This window comes from Zingiber officinale, chromosome 1B, assembly GCF_018446385.1.
Source record: "Zingiber officinale cultivar Zhangliang chromosome 1B, Zo_v1.1, whole genome shotgun sequence".
Classification (NCBI taxonomy): domain Eukaryota; kingdom Viridiplantae; phylum Streptophyta; class Magnoliopsida; order Zingiberales; family Zingiberaceae; genus Zingiber; species Zingiber officinale.
In genome coordinates this window covers 121,963,265-121,989,602 of record NC_055986.1, presented here as the reverse complement: position 1 = coordinate 121,989,602, position 26,338 = coordinate 121,963,265, and the positions used below count along the sequence as shown (strand labels likewise).

Sequence of the window (26,338 nt, the reverse complement as noted above, 5' to 3'; positions counted from 1 at the left end):
AAACAGATTTTGAAATTCGATTTATTATGAAATATGGTTTTGTAGCTCCAATAGATAAAGATGGAAAAGAAAAAGAAGAGAGCGATTGGACAAAGAAGGAGCAGAATGAGTCGGTAGCAAACAGCCGTGCTGAGCGTGTTACCGCCTCAAGAGGTCAACCGCATCGGAAACTATTTATCTGCTAAAGAACTTTGGGAGAAGTTCTTGGAACTCCACGAAGGCACGTCCGAAGCAAAGCTCGCTAGAAGGGACATCCTCCGCAACAAACTGATGAACATCCGTCTGGAGAAAGGTGAGAAAGTAGCTGGTTTACACGCAAAGGTAAAAGAACTAGTTACTGGTCTCGAGAACCTCGGTGAAACGATAACAAACCGGGACACTATACGCTACGCGCTCAACGCGTTTCCAAGAACTCCGGAATGGACATCAATCGTCGACGCCTACTACATCTCAAAAGACCTGGAGGTAAGCACTTTAGAAGAGTTGTTTTCTACTCTTGAATTGCATGAAACCAGGTATGCAGGAACGACAAAGGATACAACCCAGACTATGGCGCTGAACGCAACCCAGAAGGATGAACTCGAGTCAGACTCCGAAGACGATCAAGAAGCATACATGGGAAGAAATTTTAAAAATGTTTTTAGATCTAATAAATGAAAAATGCAGAATAAAAGGAATCAAAAAGGTGGAAGAAAGGTGCGGTGCTACCAGTGTCAGAAGGAGGGACACCTAAGAGAAGACCGTCCAGAACTCAAAAAGGCCAAAAGGAAGTCTCCCAAGAAACACAACCTAAAAGCAACTTGGGACGACACTTCTTCATCCGAATCAGAAGCTCAAGAATATGCCGGAATAGCACTAATGGCAAGCTACGATAGACAAAGTATATCAGAACCTAGCATCGATGAAGGGGGAGCGACCTCGGATGAAAGCAGTGAAGCAGGGGGAGATTCAGGCTTCAAATCCGACATGGTAAGTGAGGTATGTCTCTTACCCCCTGATCAGCTTTACTCTGGTATCAAAGCTATGACTAAATCCATGTATAAATTAGAAAATAAAAATGCCAAATTAGAAAATGAAATTTTAGAAACAAAGAGAATTTTGGCAAAATCATGTCTTATAGAGGATTTTGAAAAATTGAAAATTGAAAATGAAAAACTAAAAGAAGAAATAGAGAGATTGAAAAAATCTAATGGTTCAGATATTCCTACTTTTAGAAATTTAAATTGGTATTATAGATTTCATCAAAGTCAAATTAGAAATATATCAAAAATCTATATACCTAGGAAATACTTGGTTAATCCTGTAGGTAGGAACCTTTACTGGATTCCAAAAACCTGTTTAACTTAAAATTAAAGTCAGACTTAGCATTTTCAGCAAGGAAATTAAACAACTAATTTCTTTATGAGGCTTTGTCTAAGGAAGTGGTTGTTGCTCCAATAACCAAGAAGGCCTAGTGCCTCGCCACGACCTGGATGCCAACTATCGAAATGAAAAGTTTAATTGACTAACTGAAAAAGCATTAATTTAAATTACTTAATGCTTTAAAAGAGTTATTCAATTTGTGTTAGAAAATAGTTAAAAACTTTCTAACTTATATAACTTAGAAATTTTTTATTATCTTAGAAATTTTCATGAAAATTGACTTAGAATTTTTTTTAAAAAATTGCCTTATCATTTTTTTTTTTAAAAAAAAATTCACTTAGAATTTTTTTTTAAAAAAAAATTATTAGAAATTTTTTTTGAGAATGCTGAGATAAGTTTTAAACTTAAATTTTTAACACTTATGACTGTTCTTATCTGAAAAATATTTTTTTCAAACGAAAAATTCTGAAAAGTGTCTTTTCTAAATATTTTACACTTAAAAGTTCTTGTTTGAATTTACCTTAGACTTTTTTATAACCCCAATTTTTATGTGATCAAAGGGGGAGAAGTACGTTAAGTCTAGGGGGAGGTACTATATAATTTTTCAATTGAAAAATATTTGGACTTATTTTAATATAAATTGTTTTTATTGCATATGGTTACCCTAACTTAACTCGGGCTGCTCACATCAAAAAGGGGGAGATTGTTGGAACCCCAAGGTGTTTTGATGTGATCAAACAAGCTAAGTTAGGTCCTGCGTTTGTTTAACCCTTGTGTCTAAGTGTGCAGGAGCTTAGGAACACAGGAAGTCGAGCGGAAGACGCGGCTAGCGAGAAGGACGGCACGGGAAGGAAGCCGACGGGCTCGGTGCGTCTGAGGGACGAGAAGTTGTGGAAGAGTACACCGGTGGACGAGAAGAACGTGCGTGGCATTCGAGGGACGAGAAACCGGAGAGGAAGGCCGCTCGAGGAGAAGGCCGAACATGGGTTCAAGTGAGCCCTATCCTAAGGCGGAGATCACCTGCTAGCGGAGCCGGATCGAACAGACCCGGACCGAGACCGGGACTTGACGGAGAAGTGATCCCGGACAAAAGTCAACCGCAGTTGACTTTTTCTCCGGGCGCCGGAATGCTTCCGGCGCCCGGAATGTTCACAATCTGACCGTTGGGGGATAAAGTTTATCCCCCCCGGGGGCGCTCGGAACCCTTCCAGGCGCCCGGACCAAGACTATAAATATAGCCTTGGTCCAGAAGCAATGATCAATCAAGAAAAACTACTTGTAATCCAGTGCTTTCATTTGTGTTATTTATTTCTGTGCTTTCAACGCTGTAAGAGGCTACTCCGCCCAGAGGAGAATCAATTAGTGCGCCATCTTTGCCTTGGATTAGCAATCATCTGATTGCAAACCAAGTAATTCCTCTGTGTCTATTTTCTGTTTTAATTAGTCTCTGCCTTTTTAATTACAAGTTCTTTTAAGTTAGTTGAATATCCGAGAAGGGTTTTTGGTTTTATTTTGTAGGGCAATTCACCCCTCCCCTCTTGCCGGCCTCCAAAGGGACCTACAGTAATATCATTTTTCAACTTATCGGACCTATTGATTTATCGAGCTAAATCTCACCCTTTGATAAGTTAAAGAAATAAATACTAAATATATATGTTATCTACAATATAAATTAATTGAACAACTACACTTAACAAATAAATATAGACATTTGACCAATGTGATTCTTTTATTTCAAAAATAAATGTTTACAAAAGCTAGGCTTTTAGTATACACTCTAACAGGGCACTATATCAAACCCCAATATTATATGAGGAGACTTCTGTGGACGACTCCTGTCCGTCACTCTCACAGACATTCGGACTCCCCACATACCTAATCGGGCATGGGAGTTAGGCATGGGAGTCGGGTACCATATCAAACCCCTATATTATATAAGGAGTGATAGGGTGCCCAACTCTCATGTGCGACTCTCGTCCGTAGCTCTCATAGACATTCGGGCATCTAGATCACTTTCGATTGCCCTGTACACCAAGTTGAGCATGAGAGTGGGGCATCATATCAACCCCCTATATTGTGGAGTGATATGGTGCCTAACTCCCGTGTGCAACTCTCATAGACATCCTAGTACTTGTACTCGACTCTCATGCCCAATGTGTGATTTGATAGTGTAAGACCCACAAAAAGTTATTGAAAGATTTTTTTTGATGAAAGATAAATATATATCATCAAAGAAATACACCGACATACAAAAACAAAAGAACCTTACACATGTCTTGTCTAACGAAATGTTAGATCTATGTGAAGGGACATGAGGTATGGCATACAAGTGCTCACATAGGTACCATTATTCTCATGCATACCAACAAATCTCTCATCAAATGTACTATGGTAGATAACTTATCTTCCACACAAACCATGGGAGAGCAAGCTTCGGCTGGTCTCTAAGTATCCGTCATCCATCATAGGCAGCTCCATGCCACCTAGCGTCCATATCATTAGCATCTAACTATCTCACTGTCGTATCCTCCATCCAAAGGTGATGCCATGTTGCGTGCCATGACTCCATATCATATGCCACACCATCATATCGTATGCCTCCTAACATCAACCATACGTGGCATATGTGCCATCTAGCATCATTGTCCATCCTCTTCCTATGGATCGGCTCATCTAATGTAAGTTTTCGTATCCACAATTTGGTCTGTCATCACCATCACTGTCCCCTGCACACTTTTAGTAAGTGATCAGATATTAATGGATTTGTAATATCTTTATTGTAAGCCATTTGTTGTGAACTAGATAAATTATTTTGGTGGATTTATTCACCCTGATAGGCCTTTTAGCAAATCTCAGCTATAAATAGATTTGGAACGTCTTTAACGTGACTTGTTTGCTACAAACTACGTAGATCATTAAACGTGGATCTATTCCTATATCCTCACCCCCTCAATAAGTTGTATATGCTCTCATACTCAAAAGGTGTGCTCTCATATAAATATGCTCATCCCTTGCTTTCACAAAATTACTCCTCCCACCCATTCACTCAAGATGTATCCCAAGTGTACATAGGCTTATCTCTCCCTCCTCAAACTAGGATGCATATGTTGGATCGTGAGCACGTGAAGAGAGGGGGGGGGGGGGTGAATCATTTAATTTTAAAATCATTCTTTTCTTTTAAAATACTGAGTTCGCGCCGGAAATAAAGCTAAGGAAAAAGAAGGGAGAAAAAAAACAAACACTAACACAAGTAAATTTGTTTACTTGGTTTAGAGCCTTCGACAACTCCTACTTCAAGGTCCACACTCGTTGAGTGCTTTCATTAGGAAATCCATTACTTGTTCAAATGTTGCCAGATTTAAGTACAAGAACTATAAGGAAATGTTACCAACAATAGAGAAAATAAATAGAACTTGATTGCTAGTTGTCGGAGGAGCATTACAGTGTTGTAGGAGCTTTTTAGAATAGTACGCAAGAACGAAAGTCATAGAACTTGATGTGTAGAAGTTGTTGGTTGAAGGCTCCTTTTATAGCCCTATCCGAGCGTATGGATCCCCTCCCGGGCGTCTGGACTATGCTGACATGGCGAGCTCTCATTAAAATTTTATCCTCAAAATTTATCCACCTCTGGGAGCCCATACCCCCTCCGAGTGCTTGGATCGTTGATGTGGGTCGGCTAGTCGTTGCGCTCCAACTCAGCATGAAGATGAAATTTCTCTTGTTCGGGTGCCTGGAGCAACTCCGGGCGCTTGGACTGCCTAGGTATCTGGCCAGCCACCTGCCCGGGGGTGCTCCCTCTGTGAAGCTTGCTTGGGCACTTGGAACAACTCCGAGCACCCGAAGTTGGGCACCCGGATCCCTTCCGGGCACTCGAACTACTTTTTTTCAACTCTATCTTTCCTATAAAAAAAGAGTTAGTTCAAGTAACAAATATATATAAAGAATGAGTTTTGATAGTCTTCGAACTGCCCGATCCTGACTTTGAGTTTTACTGAAATTCTTGGTCAGACCGACGCCTACTGTTTCCTCAACCGAGAACACGTCACCACTAGATCTCTCCTCTAGTTGCTTACCTCGACTTACCAATCGTAGACTTCCTTGATGCCAGGTCCCTTGACCCACAAGGACTTCCTTCCAAATCTCAATCAATCTAAACTTTAGTTAGTTGTCAACCCAACTGGACTTCTTGCTGTCAGATCTCAACTAATCTAGACTTTTTTCTGCCAGATCTCAACCAATCTAGACTTCGTACCAGCTATCAACCTAGTTGGACATCAACCTAGTATTTCAGTCCTCTAGACCTATCAAGTCCTGCATTCTTGGTAAAATGTTAAACAAATAATCTATCTAACTTTAACCTATTTGTATATCAAAATCTGATTATTAGTGCAATCTGCACCAACAACATATACCCTCTAAGGCACTATATGGCTCTATAGCTCGATCACTCAAGATCCATATGGCTTCGTGGCTCTCAACCTCCAACACAGGTAATGCTAGTTGTATATCAATGCCACTGTGACCCTGCCCCAAAGGCTCCATGTGACTCATATCTCCAAGGGGCAAGCTCCATATGACTACATATCTCTGAAGGCTCCAGATTAGGTACAAAGTTTTTTGTTTTGTTTTTATTTTTTTTTACCATGAACAGTTACTTGGGTTGATAGTGTGTTAGTCCCAAATAGGGCCACAATTCTATATAGTATGTAACTGTGGATGTAAATCCTCCAAACCCTGGGTGGTGTGTCAAAATTGCTCGAGATGGACTCCTATACTATAGGATTACATGTAAATATAGGAGGTAAGCTCCTAGACATGTAGGGTTCTATCATAGATCTATTTATATGTATGCTCTTTATCAAATCCAAGATGTATGCTCGTTGTATGCAAGGAAATGCTACCAAAATGTAGCTTACGCTCATGACACTACCTAAAATGCTTAAAATGCACACCCTCACCATCCTAACTAGGCTATATGTGTAGTATGTGTAGTAAATACATGCAAGTGTAAATGACATAACAAAAGTAAAATGGGACAGTAACCAAAAAATCTGCATGCCCCCGGGGTGTCATTCATTGCTAAGTAGTTGATTTGAATATATTTCTAATGATCTATATACGTGGGTTTGTACCTTCCTGAAAATCTGATTTGTATCAAATCTAAGCCCCTCAAATATATTGTTGTTCCTCGCCCTCCAAACATGGTGCACCTGTGCTAACATGGCAAGGTGACGTGCCCTGGTCATGGTGGAGCGACCATGGTACTGGAGTCTGAATGCCCTCAGCATATGTCTGTAAGTGGTTATCTTCAACCTCATCTGTAGCCATCCTTAAATCCTTCCCATAGTTGGAAAATAGGAGTATATCTAAAAAATACGTGATCAGTGTCTCCTCCTCCCGCCTATAGAAAATGCACCACCTGTCCTCTAGGTACTTTGTCGGGCTTGTGCAGGGAGACGCCCATGTGCTAGTAACAAGATGGTAAAAGCATAACTCAACCGAAGATACTTTTGTCATACTGTCTTCACCCATGGATGCCTGGGCCTTGCATTTCTAAAGTGGTCATAAGCCCGCTGGACACCCATTTTCCTTAGATTAAACCAAGCAGTAAGGGTCTGACTCGCGGCCTCTGAATTACCTACAGATGCCAGAATGTTATCTCTGATATGCAACAACTTCTTGATGATTGGGGAGTCTGTGTGTTTGGCCTGCCATGCCCATATCCCCACATGTTGTAAGTACACACCGTGCACCCATTATATCCACCGTGTCAATTGCTTATCCTATATCCACCATAGAACCTTAGCTACTAGAGCGAGGTTTCATGCTTTTAAGTCCCTCAAGACAAGACTACCTTTTTTTAGGTCTACATAACTTTGACCATGTAATGGGGGGACTCTTGGTAGTCCACATGAAGGACCTACATATACTATATATGTGCTTTAGAACTCCACATGAAAGTAGCAGTATGTGTAGGATTGAAAATAACATTAGGGGGGGGGGGGGGTGAATAACACTCATCGTACACGTTTAAAATTCATTCGAAAAACCACAGAGTTGCGTAGTAGAATTAAAAAGATAAGAAAGAAGAACACAGAAGAAGATGATGATTTTTACTTGGTTTGAAGCCTTCGATGACTCCTACTTAAAACCGCGGTCCCTTGGACCTAGCGACGGATAATCTACTAAAATTCTCTACCAATAAACTCCCAGTAGAGTAATCGAGTAAAAAAGAACAAGAATAAAGAAGTGTAACAACCTACACTTCCTTCAAGCAGTAATGTAAATAACTGGAAAAAAGTGTTACCAAGACAAGGATGAAGAAGTTGTGAGCTCAGGTGTTGGAGTTGATTCGTCTGCAGCAATCGGGTGAGACAACATTGTAGAACAGCAGAACGAAGTTGGTGCAGTCAAACGATCATGAATAAGCGTAGAAGTTGATGTGCTGAAACAGTTGGTCGAGACTCCTTTTATAGGTATTTTGGGTGGCCTGAATCACCCCGGGCACCTAAATCACTAACGAGGCCTATCTGATCCTACTTCGTCGTTGAATTATACATGTTCGGGAGCCTAGACCCAGTTTGGGCACCTATATTGCTGACATGGCCACACCTTGGTGAAGCTCTATTTGGTAGTTTGTATCCATTCCCGGACGCCTGGACCAGCCTCAGGCCCCTGGATCAGCCCCAGGCGCTTGGACGATGGCATGTGTCAACCAATCAAAGTGCGCAATCCATTTGTGCGGTCGGCTGAGTTTGGACCAATCTAGGTGCCTGGACCCGATTTGAGTGCTTGACCCTATCTAGGCATTCAGACCTCCAGACGCCTGGTCCCTGCTCGGGTGCCTGGAGACCCTTTTTCCAACCAACTGATTTCCTGCATCATAAGATTAGCATAACTAAATATAACCTATAAAATAGAGTTATCATAATATTAAATGAAATTATTAATTAGATCTTATCTTACCAAAATTAGAATCTAGTCATAGTCTCAACTTAGACTTCCAAAATGACTCTAAGTTGGACCAGTACTTATATTCCCACTAGGACCCGCCCTTACTGAATCATTCTCCTCCAGTGACTTACATTTACTTATCATTTACAGTCACTTAACTTATCTTTTGACCTATCAAGTCTTCCTATCAGACCAAGCTGGACTTCAACCAGCTGTTAGGTCCTACAGACCCAACTGAACTTTCTGTCAGCTATTAATTAGGTCCTGTAGGCCCAACTGGACTTCTTAACAGATATCAAGTCACATCTCGACCTATCTAGACTTTGTGTTAATTATTAGATCCTCAGATCTAACTACGCATTAGCCTAGTGTTAGGTTCTCTAAACCCGTCAATTTCTGCATACTTGGTAAAAGTATCAAATAACACAGAATCTAACTTCAACCATTTGTCGTTTATTAAAACCAAAGTTCAATTATTAGTATCAACTGTACTAATAATATGGACATCCAGTAACATTCCATACCCTGAAGAACTGATAGCATTAGATGGACTTCCCATATAAGAGAGCGTGTTTTTCGACCATGAATTGACTCTCTTGGTGAGAGCATCCAACATTGTACTATATATAAGATCTCAGCTTCTGAGAGGCTTAGGGGATCCTCATATATCTAAAAGGTATTTTATCCACTTGAAATTTCGTAATAGTCAAGATAATGGAGAGACTAGTGAATTTTTATACTTTTGATATGATATTAATGTGACAAATTGAAACAATAAAGAAGCTCATTTAGAGCTCTGATGATTAGAGATGTCCTTATAGGAAATGTTCATGATTTATCTATCTAAACGGTTCACTTTTTTTAAATCTCATTGAAGGAAAAAATCCTCTATAATTTACCTAGCTTGATTTATCTACTCCGCCCTTAAATGGGCAACTATTGTACCGTAGCGTCTAATTATTGTACCGTGGCTTGGGATCAGAGCATGAGTAGAGGAACACAAGGTGGAACTGAGGAGTTTTCAGGCTTCTTCCAAGAGAAAAATGAAGATCCAAGTCTCAGCCAGCGATATTAGTACAGTTTGACAAACTCTGCATGGGAATCATAATTTTTGAGACTGAGAGGAAAAGGAAAATGCAAGTAAACTCGAGCAAAATGAATTCACAAAAACACCTTATATGTAATCATATCATATAACATGTGCATGGTACATACAAACCACGGCTGATTACACATAATTCACGAGTTCCTTTTAGAAAATCGACTTCTGTGCTGCCAAAGGAAACTTCAGTTTTCAATAATCTTCTTTTTGAATCACAAAAATCCTACTGCCCCACTCTGGTCTGCGGAGGAACGAAGCCTAAAATCGAGACCTCGAATATATTACCTTCGCCGGCAAATCGAAAAACTTCTAGCAGACCTCAAGGAAGCCACCGATTACTTCGAGGATGCACCGAGCTGGTAAAAAAATTTCTCTTTTTTTTCAAAAAAAAAGAAAAAGAAGTGGTCGAAGATGATGATGCGCTGTTACCGACAAATAAGACTTTACATATCGTCTGATAACAATCAACACAGAATAGGTCCAGTTTATTTTTCATAATAATACCGGCATACGAGGAGAGCAGCATTTTAGTGATAACCCAGCGGCGCAGGTGTACTTTTAAGTTCCAATCCCTGGTAATGAATGTCCTACAATCACCAACAATTGGCGAAGTGTCATATTCTCATTGATCATGCGAAAGATCAAGAAATCCTCTTAACAGAGTAATGCAATATTTAGCATACCGAAGCGAAGTGATTGACATCGCGGTGGTGAGCCTCGTCGGCCCGGACGACGATGACGACGTCCTTGAGCGTGGCGTCTGGCGGGAGGCACCAGTAGTCGATGGCAATGGCAGGGGCCGGGCCGTTTTGGATCTTGCCGTCCTCCAGATCCTTGAGGAACTCGGTGTAGGAGTGGATGGCCTCCTCCTCCAAATAGCCGACCACGCGGTGGGCGAATTTGGGCGATATCAGGTAGCCGAGGAAGTAGGCGTTGAAGAAGATGCCCTGCACAGCCAGCACCAGCGCTCGCTCGTACCACCGCGGCTGCGCCACCTCCATGAAGGTCATCAGGTGCATCCGCTCGTTCTCCGCCTCCTCCATCAGCGCGCGGATCCACCCGCCGCTGTGCTCGAAGCGGCGGAGCGATCGCAAGTGGAGAAGCATGCCGCCGACCATCCCAGGCACCGCCGCCACCGTCTCCAACATCATCGCGCGGCAACCGTACCTCCTCTATTTCCGATGGAGCAACTCAAGCGTTTAGCAAGCAGCTATCTTTAAAAGTATAAAGCAACAAATACAAAATTAACTGCTACAGTCCTCCATTCCTCGACGGGTGTCGTTTGTGTTCTTGGGCAGGAAGAAAAATTAAGCCGGAGTCCAGAGGAAAAGTCAATTGACCGCTCGTTTACGCACCTGGAAGAAGATATCGGTGGGAAATCGTAGGGTTTTGACAAGCCAGTAGGCGATCTTGTCGAGGATGGTGGTGGGGACGTGGTGTTTCTTCAGATCAATCGAGGTATCCGACTTGTACGCCTCCCATGGCTGAGAAATTCGCCATGCCCAATTAGAACATGAGATTTAGCAGAAACGACCGATTACTAGGAGTAGCTTACCATGAAGCAAGTCCACCTCCAAGGAGTGCCGTCCTCCTTGGCGATCTTGTAACGATCGATGCCCCAGTATCTGGAAACAAGCTTGTGCTCGGGAGGAGGGACAGCTGCAACCTCCTTCTCCACGTCGGCCGCAGACTTCGCCTCATCCTCCTTCTTCGGATCTCCGCCGAGCACCGGAGACGCCGAGGTGCTGCCCATCCGGACGGCTAAGAGGCGCAAAAGCAGCGGGGCAGGCGGACGCGAAGGGGATAGGAGCAACGTGTACGACGGTTCCACAGAGGCGGCAGCTCGGGAAGCAGAGGCGGCGGAGAAGAGGCGAGGGCCGAGGTGGCGGAACAGCGCCGATCCGGTCATCCGAGAGCTCGTCATCGGCAAGCAAAACGAAAAGAGGGAGAAAAAAGTGTGTTTTTTTTTTTCCGCCGTTTGATCCGAAACGGAGAAGTGAAGGCGACGGTGATATTATTTATAGGGAGGCTTATATCAGCGGCGAGTGGTGGAGTTTTAGTTTTTTTTTTTTTTGATCGAGTTGGTTCTTCGGCCCCACCGATCCATGATCCAGCCGTTGCATCCACAAAACATTCGTGAAGAGCGAGGCAGGAGAGAGTGTGCGAAGCGACGTGGTAGTTTCCTTTCTTATTGGAACGCATCGCTGTCGGCGAGTAACGAAGTGATATATAGGACTCTTGTTCGCGGCAAAGGGCCGAGAAGGTTCGTCTTATTTTGAACTAATGATTTAGAGGGCGTTTGATTTTTTTTTTTAAAATAAGAATCGAAATAGGAATCATTGTATTGTGAAATGAGAATAGGTATGAGCATGAATATCACTCTTAAAAGTAATATTTGGTTAGTTACATATTTTCTATCGGAATAAATCAAAATTTCCTTTTTTACTCTTAAAGAAAAATAAGAGAAAAAATTAGATGTGAGAGAAAGATGAATGTGAGAGAAAAATATGATGAAAGATAATAATGAGAGAGAAAATATGATGAGAGATAAAGTGTGATGAGAAAGAATGAAGAAAAAGAAAGTGTGATGTGAAAGAATGAAGAGAGAGAAAGTGTGATGAGAGAAAATGAGAAAAGAGAGTGTGATAGAAGAGAGCATAATGAGAGAAGATGAGAGAGAAAATATGATGTGAGAGAAAGTACGATAGGAGAGGATGAAGAGAGAGAAAATACAATGAGAAAAAATGAGGAGAGAGAGTGTGATGAGAGAGATTGAGGAGAGAGAAAGTATGGTAAGAGATAAAGTATGATAAGAGAGAAAGTGTGATAAAAAAAAAGAGAACATTGAGTGTGATGAGAGAGAAAGTATGGTAAGAGATAAAGTATGATAAGAGAGAAAGTGTGATAAAAAAAAAGAGAACATTGAGTGTGATGAGAGAGAAAGTATGGTAAGAGATAAAGTATGATGAGAGAGAAAGTGTGATAAAAAAAAAAGAGAACATTGAGTGTGATGAGAGAGATTGAGGAGAGAGAAAGTATGATGAGGGAGAAAGTATGATGAGAGAGAAAGTGTGTTGAGGAAAAAAAGGAGGGAGTGTGGTAAAAGGCGAAACCCTCGCCCTCAGGGCCCCCGCCGCACCCTGCCCAGGGTCATCACGAGGGAGGTAAATCACGGTAGCTCGGTGGCAAGTACGCAGTGGGCCGAGACTTTTTGCACAGGGATAGGGAATAAATCCCCGTTGCCCTGCGGACTCGAACCCATGTTCTCAGTGGCAAACTTCCACGCCTTTACCAGCCGAGATAACCCCGTGGGGCAAAAAAAAAAAAAAAAAAAAAAAAGGGAGGGAGTGTGACAAGAGAGATTGAGGAGAGAGAAAGTGTGATGAGAGCGAAAGTATAATGAGAAAAAAAGAGAAAAGAGAGTGTGGTGAGAGAGATTGAGGAGATAGAAAGTATGATAAGAGAGAAAGTATGATGAGAAAAAAAGAAGGAAGAGATTGTGATGGAAGAAATTAAGGAGAGAGAAAGTATGATGAGAGAGAACGTGTAATGAGAAAAAAAGGAAAGAGAGTGTGATAGGAGAGAGAAAGTATGTGATAAAATGATGAGAGAAAAAATATGATGAGCGAGAACAAGGAGAGAGAAATGATATGAAAGAAAAAATAAATAAATATATTTTGATATTTGATATTAAGGGAGAAAATTTTAGTTTTAGGTCAAAGGTATTTTTGGAATAAGGGAATATTTTGATTGATGAAAATAGGGTAATGACTCATTGAAGGGGAGGTACATGGGAATGAGTTATTACTCAATTTCAAGGATTCATTCCCTTATTTACATTCCTATTCTATAATCTAAACATTAACAATGACAAACAATGATTAACATTTTCATTCCCCATTCCTATTTTCCTAAACTAAACATCCCCTTAATTATTGCTTCAGCATGGTGATGTTATAGGCTTGTAGCAACAGTTGTTGTCCCTATGAACAGGAGCGGATTAAAAAAAAAAATGGAACAGGAGATCGAATTACACATATATTTTTTTTATACGGCTAAATAGATATATGAGATTAGATTAATCATCAGATTTCTCATTTGCTTATTATCACATTAGGATCTAGCAAAAACACAAGTGAGATTTGCCATTCTGTTGTGTATTGAGCTGCATAGCTCTAAGTTCGTTTACTTCACACCCTTTCCTTCCTCAGACAATTGTCTTCACTCGACTTGACAGTGTAAGAACTTAAGAACCTATAGGAAAGTTTCACATTATGTCATTTTTATTAGGGCAGTTTTATTATTTTGGTATGATTTAACTATACAAAACAATGTAATAGCTAGTAAGACAGACTCCACAAGTTCTTGTATAATACCATTATACAAGGTGAATTGAGAGATAATTGGATTCTATGAGACTGTATTTGTTGAAAATATTACAATATTTACTCATTTTCAATTATAGAAAAAAATATCTTTCTCAATATATATAATTAGACTGTCATTCATCTATTCATATCTCATTCTATTATATAAATCAATCTTCATAGTTTTTATTTGCAACTAATAAAACTAATGTCAACTCTATCATATGATAAACCAATAAAAAAATCAAATGTTTTTTGTTTTATCTAATTTCTGAGCAAGAATTTCTAAGTCGCCAATTGAAGAAAATTGAGGATCATTCCACAAATTATAAAATTAACTCATAAGTTGTTATTTCAAAAATAAATAATCAATACCAAAGAAGTCCTCGAGATAAAAATTAGTGAGATGGATGAGTTTGGAAACGTCAAATTGAGAGAAAAAATTTCTTGGATGAAGACATGCTATGCAACAAAGCAATTCTGTACTAACTTCTAAAAATGATTATTCATCTCTTGTACAATGAAATCAACAACCAAACATTCAAATTTGCAACCATGATTATATTAATAATCAATGAAATCTCTTTAACAATTTTTTTAAGTAATAATACCTGACAAAAAATCTGCACACGAGAATAATGAAAATTGGTGATGAGTTGCCCTCTACGTTTTTCATGACCATGAGTTAGCATGTTGTCCTCCATATCAAGTATTGAGATCATATTCAATTCACAAAATGTGTTAACTTGTTCCAAAATTATCTACGATCCATCTTCCCTAAAGTCTTGTAGTCGACATTTCACACTTCTAATCAAGCGCATGACTTGAACAATATTTTGAATCCCTTGTTGTAGGGAAAGTGATAACTCATTTGTAATTCCCAATATATATTTCATCAAATGTAACACAAAAACAAATTGACAACTCTCTTCTTCACAATTAAACTTGCGATGACACCTTTATTTGTAGAATAAGAGACGTCATCATGTATATTTCCCAACACTTCTAGCACTGAAGACTACATATAGTATAAACGAAGTAATGTTAAGTAATGTAATTCCCAATGAGTATCCCCAGATGTTACTAAACTAGTTTCTTGATTTTTTCCCCCCTTTTTCCACTAGTGATTTCTCCACTTTCCAATTCATCAATTATCATATCACGTTAAATCTTTCTAAGTTAATCTCTCCTCTTACAAGATGTTCTAGATATATTCACAATCATGGTGACATATCCAAAAAAATTCACTCACAGTAAAGTCGTCATGGCAACAACAACAAGAACTAATTAGAGGTAGTGAGACAAATAGTGAACATACATTGCAAATTGATTTTCTTATAGTATCAAAGATTTCAACCCATTGCACTCACCATGCATATTTGAAGCCCCATTATATCCTTGGCCTCTCAATCTAGATAATGATAAACTATGTTGCACAAATAAAGCATCAATAGTCCTTTTCAAAGAATGAGAACTAATGTCAGACACATGCACAACTGCAAGAAATCATTCAATCGCACATCCTTCTTTATTCATATACCTCAAAACAACTCACATATGTTCCTTCACTGAACTGTCGCGAGCCTCATTAACTATCAAAGAAAAGAATTTATCTCTAATATCATTGATTATAGCAAGTATGATCTCTGAGGAATAAGAACGTGTTTGTTGGTGCGAGAAGCATCCGATGATCAAACCTGGGTTTTGATTATGTCAAAAGGTCCAAAGTTAAGTTGTGATCTAACAAGGTTGATTGAGCTTGCAAGAAAGTCCTAAGTTGTCATAGGTAAAAGTCCTAGTGGATGCTAGGCAGGTGGAAAACCCTAGGGGGTGGTAACCCTAAGTCCTAGGGGGCGGTAACCCTAGGTGATGGAAAGTCCTAGCTATGGTCAGACAGGTGGAAAACCCTAGGGGTCGTAACCCTAGGTAAAATGTCCAGTCAGTCTGGAGGACCGATCTGGTAACAGGTAATCTCTCCTTAGAGGAGTAGGTGAGGACGCGTTCCCTAGTGAGGGAACAGTAGACATCGGTTCGACCTAAGATTTTCGAATGAAATCCGAAGTCAGAATCGGATAGTCCAAAGGCTTTCAAAGTTATTCATTTACATATTATCTGATACGTGCTAACTCTATTTTGCAGGAGACTAACATTTTATGCAGGGTTAAATTCGACCTTGATCGATCGATCGAACCTTTGGATTGGTCGACTAAACCCCAGTATAGCAGACCGAGTTCGATGGAGGGATCAGTCGACCGAACTTGGGGATTGGTCGACCGAACTAAGGATAAGTCGTGACCTGGTCGAGCCGGGTGGATCAGATCAGATAGACCAACAAGGTCAGAGGGATCAGTTCGGTCGACTGAACGAAGACTTATCCAGGCAGCAGAAGCATGTGGACAAGAAGTTGGGCAGGTTCAGAGGGTTCAGTCGACTGAACACCTGGATCAGTCGACCGATCATAGTTGGGTCAAAGACTGATCCCAAGATCGGTGGATCTGGATTATGTCTACCTTGACTATAAAAGGAGGGTCGACCAGCAGCTTTGAGACAACACTCTCTGAGATCAAGAACGAACAACTGCGCACACTCCGACAACATCTAAACGCTGCTTCAATGACGATCAAGTCAGAAGATAGATTTCATCAAGTCGTTGGTAACAAGTTATATTTCATATTTGTAAAGCTTCATACTTGTATTATTCCTTTGTAAATCTTTCCGAATTGATAGTGAATTGCCCAATGAAAGCGATCAATGATCGCGGGCCTTGGAGTAGGAGTCACCATAGGCTTCAAACCAAGTAAAAGAAATTGTGTTAGCGATTGTCTTTGGTTCTTTATTTATTTTTGCTACGTATTTGTTGCTCCCTTTGGAGGTCGGCTAGAAGGGGAAGGGTGAATTGTCTTGCACAAAATCAAAAGCAAATCCTTCTCGGACTTCTTAAACTAACACTTGCATAAATAAATAAGAGCAATAAACTAAAAGAAGAGACACAGGAGTTTACTTGATTACAACCGGGGAGATTGTTAATCTAAGGAGAATGAAGCGCAATAGATATCTCCTTTCAGGCAGAGAAGCCTCTTACAATATTCAAGCACAAAAAAAATAAGAAGCTAAACTAACAATGAAAGCATACAAGTGTTGTAATAAGAATTTCTTGTCTTGTTGAGCTTCTTGGACCAAGGCTATATTTATAGCCTTGGTCGGGGCGCCTGGAAAGGTTCCAGACGCCTGGGAGGGGATAAAACTTTATCCTTTCTCGCATAGATCACGTTTGAACGCGATCTGGATAACATCCAGGTCCGGGCGCCCGAAAGAGTTCAGGGCGCCCGGACCAAGAAAGTCAACAGTGTTGACTTTTTCAGTCCGGGTCCTCTGCTCCGGTTCAGCTCGCCTAGATTCGGGTCTTCCACTCTGGCTCCCCTTGCTTGGGTGATCTTGGTCATCCAGAATAGGGCACACCCGAACCCAACTTCTGGCCTTCTCGAGCAGGCTTCCGCTCCGGCTTCTCGTCCCTCGGAATCGTCGCGTGCTTCCTTCTCGTCCGCCAGCGTACTCATCCGTAGCTCTTCGTCCCTCGGACACACCGACCCCGTCGGCTCTCTCCCGTGTGGACCTTCTAGCTAGCTGCGTCTCTTGCTCCCCGAGCAATCTTCCGCTCCAGCTTCTCGTCCCTCGGAAACACCGCACGCTTCCTTCTCGTCCATCGATGTACTCTTCCACGGCACCTCGTCCCTTGGACGCACAGAGCCCGTCGTGTAACGCCAGCCCTTCTCGTGCTCAGAAGGGGCGGCGTTACCAATACTACATACATACATGCATATGCATATGGGGTCATGGCAGCGGAAGAAAAATTTACATTTCATTTAATCATATGCATGTTAACAACATAATCTGGAGAACAATATCATCTTGTAACATATTAAACATGTGAACATGCTAGAGTCCATAACGTGACTTGATATCTACCACTTGAAACATAATACATGCTTGTTTAACTAGAGCATAAAGTGTACCCAATATGAAGGAACTAACATGGATATTATTCTCTAGAGTTCATGATAACTAACAAGGTTTCATGCAATAGGAAATAGTATAAGTTCACATGCAAAAGTTTAAAACATATATAAGTCTTGAAAACATAAACAGATCACTTCCACCATGCCACTGCCACACACACACTTGCCCTTCCTGCTGCTCCCCTTAGTTTATCCATTCTTTACCCTTTTCTGCAGTACAAGGAAATTAAACTATAAGCACATAGACTTAGTAAGATCCCTTTCCTACTCACAAAATCATGAATCATAACGTGAAAGGAAAAGAACATAAAAACATGGACAATAAGCATTGCATGTGAGAGCATAAGCATAAGGTAATAGCATGTTCATCTAGGCATTTTAGACATAGCTCAAGAGAGTATGAAAACATAGTGTATGAAAGCATAAAGAAAATCATATAGCATGTTCATATAGGCATTTTAGACATCACTCAAGAGAGTATAGAAAACATAGTATATAAAAGCATAAAGAAAAACATATAGCATGTTCATATGCAAGATGTTCTTTTGAAAACTCATGATAATGCATATATGCAAGATGTTCCTTTGAAAACATATATTACATAGATACTTAAACATAATCTCAACATGAGGGCCTGGCTTTGTACCACATACATGAATTTGCGCGCATCCTAAATAAATCTGAGGTAGCTAATCTTGAATCTATTAGGAACTAGGCCCGTTTCTTTGACCATCGACCTAGGGGCAACTTAGGAGCTCATCCCTTACTAGGCCCGTTTCATTGACCATCGACCTAGTGACAACTTAGGAGCCCATCCCATGGACCATTCTTAGGGTCCGGTACAAGCCAATACAAAAGTAAAATAACATATCATGTTCTTGTCATATCATAAAGCATAGCATGTTTTTGTCATATCATAAAGCATAGCATGCTCTTATCATGTCATAAGGTATAGCATGTTCTTGTCATATCATGGAGCATAGCATGTTTTTGTCATATCATGAAGAGTGCTCTTGATCCCGACTTATAGGGAAGCAACTCTTATAGCATATCATCATACATATGTCTTGCATAAACATAACATGGTAATCATGATGTTCACATTTCACATAGCATATCATAGAGAGTCATTATCATGCATGGTTGAAATCCTTTTTTTTTTCTTAGAACTTTCTACAAACCCTAATCATGACTTGGCCGAAACTTGCAAGGGTTATGGTCTTGGATCTTAAGCAACATTTTAAACAAAGAAAGCATCACATTAGTAACACATGGTACTTATCATAACATAGGAAACCTTTAGCAACATAAACCCTAGTTTTCTTGGTCTGGCCGAAACCTACATGTCATGGTTCTAGGTTTTTCAAGCAACATTTAAACATGGCTCAATTATCTAATGTTTCATGATACATAGCACCACATGTGTGACCTTTAGCAAACATAAACCCTAGTTCCTTGTTTTGGCCGAAACCTACATGTCATGGCTCTAGGTCTTTAAGCAACATAAGCATGAAGAACTTAAACTACATCATATGGAAGATCATACATCATAAGAAATCATGAACAAGCATAGTTAGGTTTCAAAACTTTTCTCTAAACCTTTTTATCTATTCTTGGCCGAAACCTACATGTCATAGTTCTAACTTTTCAAGTAACATATGGCATGAAAACTTAAACTAACATCATCTAGGAGATCATACATCATAAGAAGTCATAAACAAGCATAGCTAGGTTTCAAAACTTTTCTCTAAACCTTTTTATCTATTCTTGGTTGAAACCCTACATGTCATGGTTCTAGCTTTTCAAGTAACATATGGCATGAAAACTTAAACTAACATCATATATGAGATCATACTGTAGGACCGTTGGGCCGGCTAGAAGGGTTGGTAAATAACCTGTCAATTAAAAACAAACAACCCTTCCTCGAACGATTAAGCTAACACTTGTAAAATGAATTAAGCAGATAAATAAAAGCATAAAAGAAAAGACGAGGCACCAGATGTTTACTTGGTTACAACCGATGTGGTTGTTAATCCAAGGAAGATTAAGCTCAAAAAACTCCTTCAGGCGGAGAAGCCTCTTACAGCGTTTAGGCACAGAAAACAGAAGCTTAACTACAACTAAAGCATACAAGTGTTTGGAAATAGAATGATCGTGATTGTTGAAAAGATTCTGGACCAAGGCTATATTTATAGCCTTGGTCGGGGGGCCTGGAAGGGTTCCGGGTGCCCTGGGAGGCATAAAATTTATCCCCCAACGGTTGGATCGAGTCAAAGCTTGATCCTGGGAAAAAGTCACTTCCGGGCGCCCCGGACAGCTCCGGGAGCCCCGGACAGTTCCGGGCGCCCCGGAGCCAAAAGTCAACCCTATTGACTTTTGGTCCATGCTCTCTTCTCCGGTTCAGCTCGCCTCTGGTCCGGGTCTTTCTGCTCCGGCTCCGCTTGCTTGGGTGATCTCTGACATCCGGAATAGGGCTCACCCGAACCCATCTTCCGGTCTTCTCGAGCGTGCTTCCCTCCCGCTCGTCCCTAATTGTTGCGTGTCCTTCTCGCACCAGCGTACTCATCCGCAGACTTCGTCCCTCGCTCGCACCCCGTGCCGACCTTCGCTCTCTGCGCCTCTTGCTCCCCGAGCAATCTTCCGCCTCAGCTTTAGTACCTCGGAACCACCGCGCACTTCCTTCTCGTCCGCCAGTTACTCTTCCACAGCACCTATCCCTCGGACACACCAAGCTGTCTTTCTCGCTAGCTGCGTCTTCCGCTCGAGTACCTGTGCTCCTAAGCTCCTGCACACTTAGACACAAGGTTAGAAACAACGCAGGACCTAACTTAACTTGTTGATCACACTAAAACAACCTTGGGGTTCCAACAATCTCCCCCTTTTTGGTGTGATCAACCCAAGTTAAGCTAGGGTCAAAAATAGATATGAAATTAAACAATTTATTGCAATAATGTGCAACAAGATAGAAAAAATTAAATTTCAAAAAATTTTAATTTTCAATTTACCTCCCCCCTAGACTTATACTTTCCTTCTCCCCCTTTGATCACAATAAAATGGGGTTTAAAATTCTAAGGGTTTAAAGACTTAGAAAATTTTGAAAAGTTATCTGTTAAAATATTTCTAAGTCAACAATAGCTTTTTGAAAAGTTTCTAAGTTAAAAAAAACTTTCTAAGCCCAAAAGACTTTTATGCCAGAAAATTTAAACATTTAAAAAAAAATTTCTATGCATTTATTTATTTATTTAGTTCTTAATTCTATTTATCAGAAAGTTTTAAATTTCCATTTTAACTTATCATAATTTCTTTAATCAATTTTTTTCAGATTTAAAATCTCAAGTATTAAACATGTAAAAATTTGTATCATGTTAATTTCTATTTTTTGAATTTCTACTTCACAAAAATATTTGAATAGCATAAATTTTAACTTGAAATTTTTTTTTGACAATATAAGAAGTTCTTTCGGAAATGTGCAAAATTCGTTCGAAAGACTATTTTATAATTTGCAAGAATTTTTTAACAATAAGAGTTTGCAGGAATCTATTAATAATAGATTTCTTAATCTGAAAATTTTGTTTGGTGAATCAATTTCTAATTCACAAAACTTTTTCAGTAAAGTAATTTGTAATTCGAAATTTTTAGATCCGAAAAAAGTTTTTGAAAAAATACTTTGTGATTCGCAAGAATCTTTCGTCAAAATATTTTGTAATTCGAAAAAAAATTTAGATTCGGAAAAAGTTTTCGATAATATTTCTAAGTTGCATAATTCTTTCGTAAAAATATTTTGTAATTTGCAAAAATTATTCGACCGAAGATTTTCTAATCCGAAAAGTTCTTTCGATAATTCAAATTTTGGTTCGCAAAAATCTTCAGGTAATTTGATTAATTGAACCAGTTGTTCAGAGGGTAGAGGTCATACCTTACTTACCTCGTCGGTCGTTGGTTCTCCCCCTGTTGAATTAATTTCTTCCGAAGATTCTCCCCCTTCATCGATCTCGGGATGTACTTCGACTGTTGGGGCTGTCTTGGTAATTTCTTCCGTCTCGGATTCTTCTGATGATGGCTCGATGTCTATTGATGAGACGACTTCAACCGGTTCTTCATAGAGCATTAAGAACTTTTCCCAAAGTTCTTTCGCGCTTTTGTACTCTCCGACTCTGTCGAAATCTTTAGTTGGTATTGCGCTTAGAATGTGAAACTCTGCCCGAGCATTCGCCATGGACTCTTCACGTTGCTTCTCGTTCCAGAGGCGTATGCCGATTTTCTCTCTGTTCGTGTCTTTAGGTGCTTCATATCCTGTTTTCATTATTAGAGAAATACCAATATCAGAGTTAAGAAATACCTTCATTTGTTGCTTCCATGAAGAAAGCTCCCCCTCGAATGCTGGTGGAACGATGCTTGGTCCGGCCATCTTGTTGCTTCGATCGGCGGTTAGTCCTCCTGAAGCACCTTGCTCTGATACCACTTGTAGGACCGTTGGACCGGCTAGAAGGGTTGGTAAATAACCTGTCAATTAAAAACAAACAACCCTTCCTCGAACGATTAAGCTAACACTTGTAAAATGAATTAAGCAGATAAATAAAAGCATAAAAGAAAAGACGAGGCACCAGATGTTTACTTGGTTATAACCGATGTGGTTGTTAATCCAAGGAAGATTAAGCTCAAAAAACTCCTTCAGGCGGAGAAGCCTCTTACAGCGTTTAGGCACAGAAAACAGAAGCTTAACTACAACTAAAGCATACAAGTGTTTGGAAATAGAATGATCGTGATTGTTGAAAAGCTTCTGGACCAAGACTATATTTATAGCCTTGGTCGGGGTGCCTGGAAGGGTTCCGGACGCCCTGGGGGGCATAAAATTTATCCCCCAATGGTTGGATCGAGTCAAAGCTCGATCCTGGGAAAAAGTCACTTCCAGGCGCCCCGGACAGTTCCGGGCGCCCCGGACAGTTCCGGGCGCCCTGGAGCCAAAAGTCAACCCTATTGACTTTTGGTCCGTGCTCTCTTCTCCGGTTCAGCTCGCCTCTGGTCCGGGTCTTTCTGCTCCGGCTCTGCTTGCTTGGGTGATCTCTGACATCCGGAATAGGGCTCACCCGAACCCATCTTCCGGTCTTCTCGAGCGTGCTTCCCTCCGGCTTCTCGTCCCTCAGAATTGCCACGTGTCCCTTCTCGTCCACCAGCGTACTCATCCGCAGACTTCGTCCCTCGGTCGCACCCCGTGCCGACCTTCGCGCTAGCTGCGTCTCTTGCTCCCCGAGCAATCTTCCGCTCTGGCTTTCGTACCTCGGAACCACCGCGCGCACTTCCTTCTAGTCCGCCGGTGTACTCTTCCGCAGCACCTCGTCCCTCGGACGCACAGCGTGTCGTACTTCTCGCTAGCTGCATCTCTTGCTCCCCGAGCAATCTTCCACTCCGGCTTTCTTACCTCGGAACCACCGCACACACTTCCTTCTCGTCCGCCGGTGTAGTCTTCCGCAGCACCTCGTCCCTCGGACGCACAGCGTGCCGTCCTTCTCGCTAGCTGCGTCTTCCGCTCGAGTACCTGTGCTCCTAAGCTCCTGCACACTTAGACACAAGGTTAGAAACAACGCAAGACCTAACTTAACTTGTTGATCACACCAAAATAACCTTGGGGTTCCAACACATACATCATAAGAAAGCATGAACAAGCATAGTTAGGTTTCAAAACTTTTCTCTAAACCTTTTATCTATCCTTGGCCGAAACCTAAAGGAGATGTTTCTAACTTTTCAAGTAACATATGGCATGAAAACTTAAACTAACATCATTTAGGAGATCATACATCATAAGAAATCATGAACAAGCATAGTTAGGTTTCAAAACTTTTCTCTAAACCTATTATCTATCCTTGGCCGAAACCTAAAGGAGGTGTTTCTACCTTTTTAAGTAACATATTGCATGAAAACTTAAACTAACATCATTTAGGAGATCATACTTCATAAGAAATCATGAACAAGCATAGTTAGGTTTCAAAACTTTTCTCCAAGCTTTTTATCTATCCTTGGCCGAAACCTAAAGGAGGTGTTTCTACCTTTTCAAGTAACATATAGCATGAAAATTTAAACTAACATCATTTAGGAGATCATACTTCATAAGAAATCATGAACAAGCGTAATTAAGTTTCAAAACTTTTCTCTAAACCATTATCTATCCTTGGCCGAAACCTAAAGAAGATGTTTCTACCTTTCTTAAGCAACAAGTAGCATGAAACTTTTAACAACCATAGATAATCTCTCATCCTTATCTTGGCCGAAACCTAAAGGCAAGACCCTAGGTTTTTCAAGCAACATTTAAACATAGAAGCATACGTAAGCTACTTGTACTGCAGGTGAGAGGAATACTTACATCCTTTCGCTTGGTTTACTAAGGAAGAGTACCCTTGCTTGAGAAGTTTTTCCTAGGAAGAAGGCTCTTAGCTTGATTTCGGCAATGAGGGAAGAAAGGCTTGAATTTTCGGTGGAGGAAGGAGAAGGAGAAGGCGGAAGGAAGAAGAAAAAATGAAAATTTCCTTTCCTTTCTCTTATTTATGCTAAATGAAGGAAGAAGGCAAAACCATCTTTTCATTGGGAAGGAAGAAGGAAACTCAAACTTTTCCTTTTAAGTGAAAGAGGCCTTCACTTTCACCACCCTTAACTAAAATCACCCTTCTCTTCCTAACAGCACACCCCTGCTGGGGCTACTGGTTATCACCTACAACCACTTACCAAGAGGTTCAAGGTTCAAACCTTGGTCATGCCTCTTTTTGGTTCTTTTTGCTCTTTATTTTTGAAAAGTCTTCATAAAGCCTATTTTAATCATGCAATAATTTATATAAAATTGCTAGGAATCCTATGGGTGTTACACGTCGGCTCTCTCCCCTGTCATCCTTCTCGCTAGCTGCATCTTCCGCTCGACTTCCTGTGCTCCTAAGCTCTTGCACACTTAGACACAAGATTAAACCACCACAGTACCTAACTTAACTTATTTGATCACATCAAAACAACCTTGGGGTTCCAACAATCTCCCCCTTTTTGATGTGAACAACCCAAGTTAAGCTAGGGTTAACCAACATAAATTAAGAGTAATAAAATTTTGCATGAAAGTGCAAAAAGATTAAAAAAAAAAAATTAAATCTAACTCCCCCTAGACTTAATATTCCCTTCTCCCCCTTTGATCACATAAAAAATGGGGTTCCTTAAAACGTCTAAGGGTACATTTTCAAGATAAATAAGAGAATTTAAACTCTGAATTTATCAAGTTAAAATGACTTGAAAAAAATTGTTAATCTTAAACACAAGTTTTAAAAAAATGATAGTGAAAGCCTTAAATCAATTTTTGATATCTTGAAATATTTTCTGAAAAAAAGAACATGCATTTTGACAGAAGAAAATACTTTTTCAAGATTTAAACAAATTGTATAGAGATAAGCCTTTAAAGTAATTGAATAAATTCAAACGGATTTTTTTTTAAAAAAAAATTGTGAAAAGAATAATGCTAACATACTCTTGAAAACAAGAAAATTTTAAGTTATTGCCAATTCTTTTCATTGTGATACTTAAATTTCCATTTTAGTATATCATAATTTCTCAAATTTAAAGCAGAGAATTTTGAACATACAGAAAATTTTAAACTCTGTATTTGTTCCTCTAACATGTCATTTTCTATTTTTAGTTTGTCGAAATCCTTTAATCGACAAACTGTTGATTGAGTTTCTTTTAACTCACTATTCTTTGTTAATAGATTTTTAGTTTTTAATTCACAAAAATATTTCAAGAATATGATTTCTAATTTGCAAAAATCTTTCGACAATATAATTTCTGATTTGAAAGAATCTTTTGACAATATAACTTCTACTTCGCAAAAATCTTTCGACAATATAATTTCTAATTCGAAAAAATCTTTCGCCAATATAACTTTTACTTTGCAAAGATCTTTCGACAATGTTTTGATTGAATTAATCAATTGGTCAGGAGGTGGAGACTATACCTGACTTACCTTGTCGGCTGTTGATTCTCCCGTTGTTGAGTTGTTTTCTTCCGAAGACTCTCCCCCTTCATCGATGCTCATCTGGGATGAGCTTTCTATGTCCTCGGGATGGAATTCGGCTGTTAGGGATGTTCCGACAATTTCCTCGATCTCGAACTCTTTTCACGATGACTTGGGATCCATCGAGGAGTTGAATTCGACTTCAACTGGTTCTTCGTAGAGCTTCAAGAATTTTTCCTAAAGTTTTTTTGTATTTTTCGATTCTATTGAGATCCTTGGCAGGTAGTACGCTCAAAAGGTTGGACTCATCCTTACCATTTGCCATAACATCGTTACGTTGTTCGTCAGTCCATTGATGCTCCTCAAGTTCTTCTCCTTCTTTGCTTTTGGGCACTTCAAAATCATATTTCATTGTTAGACGCATATTAAAGTCAGTTTTAAAATAAACCTGCATTCATCGCTTCCAAAAAAGCGAACTCCCCCTCGAACGTTGGTGGGTAGATGCTAGCTCTGGCCATCTCGTTGCTTCAGTCGGTGGTTAGTCCTCCTGAGGCATCTT

The 26,338-nt window shown here is 40.1% G+C and overlaps 1 protein-coding gene across 1 annotated transcript; it reads right to left on the bottom strand.

The window, feature by feature from the left end:
- Nucleotides 1–9,820: 9,820 nt before the first annotated feature.
- On the bottom strand, nt 9,821–11,430 carry LOC121975985 (ubiquinol oxidase 1a, mitochondrial-like). Its single transcript, XM_042527945.1, has 4 exons — nt 10,974–11,430; nt 10,774–10,902; nt 10,102–10,590; nt 9,821–10,005 (listed from the first exon to the last, which is right to left on the bottom strand). The coding sequence occupies exons 1-4, from the start codon at nt 11,340–11,342 to the stop codon at nt 9,946–9,948; spliced, it is 1,047 nt and encodes a 348-aa protein (XP_042383879.1). The 5' UTR covers nt 11,343–11,430; the 3' UTR covers nt 9,821–9,945.
- Between the last annotated feature and the right edge of the window lie 14,908 nt (nt 11,431–26,338).

What these genes read in the sequence shown, in the direction of transcription:
- LOC121975985 (XM_042527945.1), bottom strand. Translation starts at nt 11,342, where the DNA reads ATGACGAGCTCTCGGATGACCGGATCGGCGCTGTTCCGCCACCTCGGC. An exon ending in GGAGGTGGACTTGCTTCATG is followed by an intron (nt 10,903 to 10,973) that starts GTAAGCTACTCC and finishes CGAATTTCTCAG; the next exon opens with CCATGGGAGGCGTACAAGTC. An exon ending in CCACCGATATCTTCTTCCAG is followed by an intron (nt 10,591 to 10,773) that starts GTGCGTAAACGA and finishes CATCGGAAATAG; the next exon opens with AGGAGGTACGGTTGCCGCGC.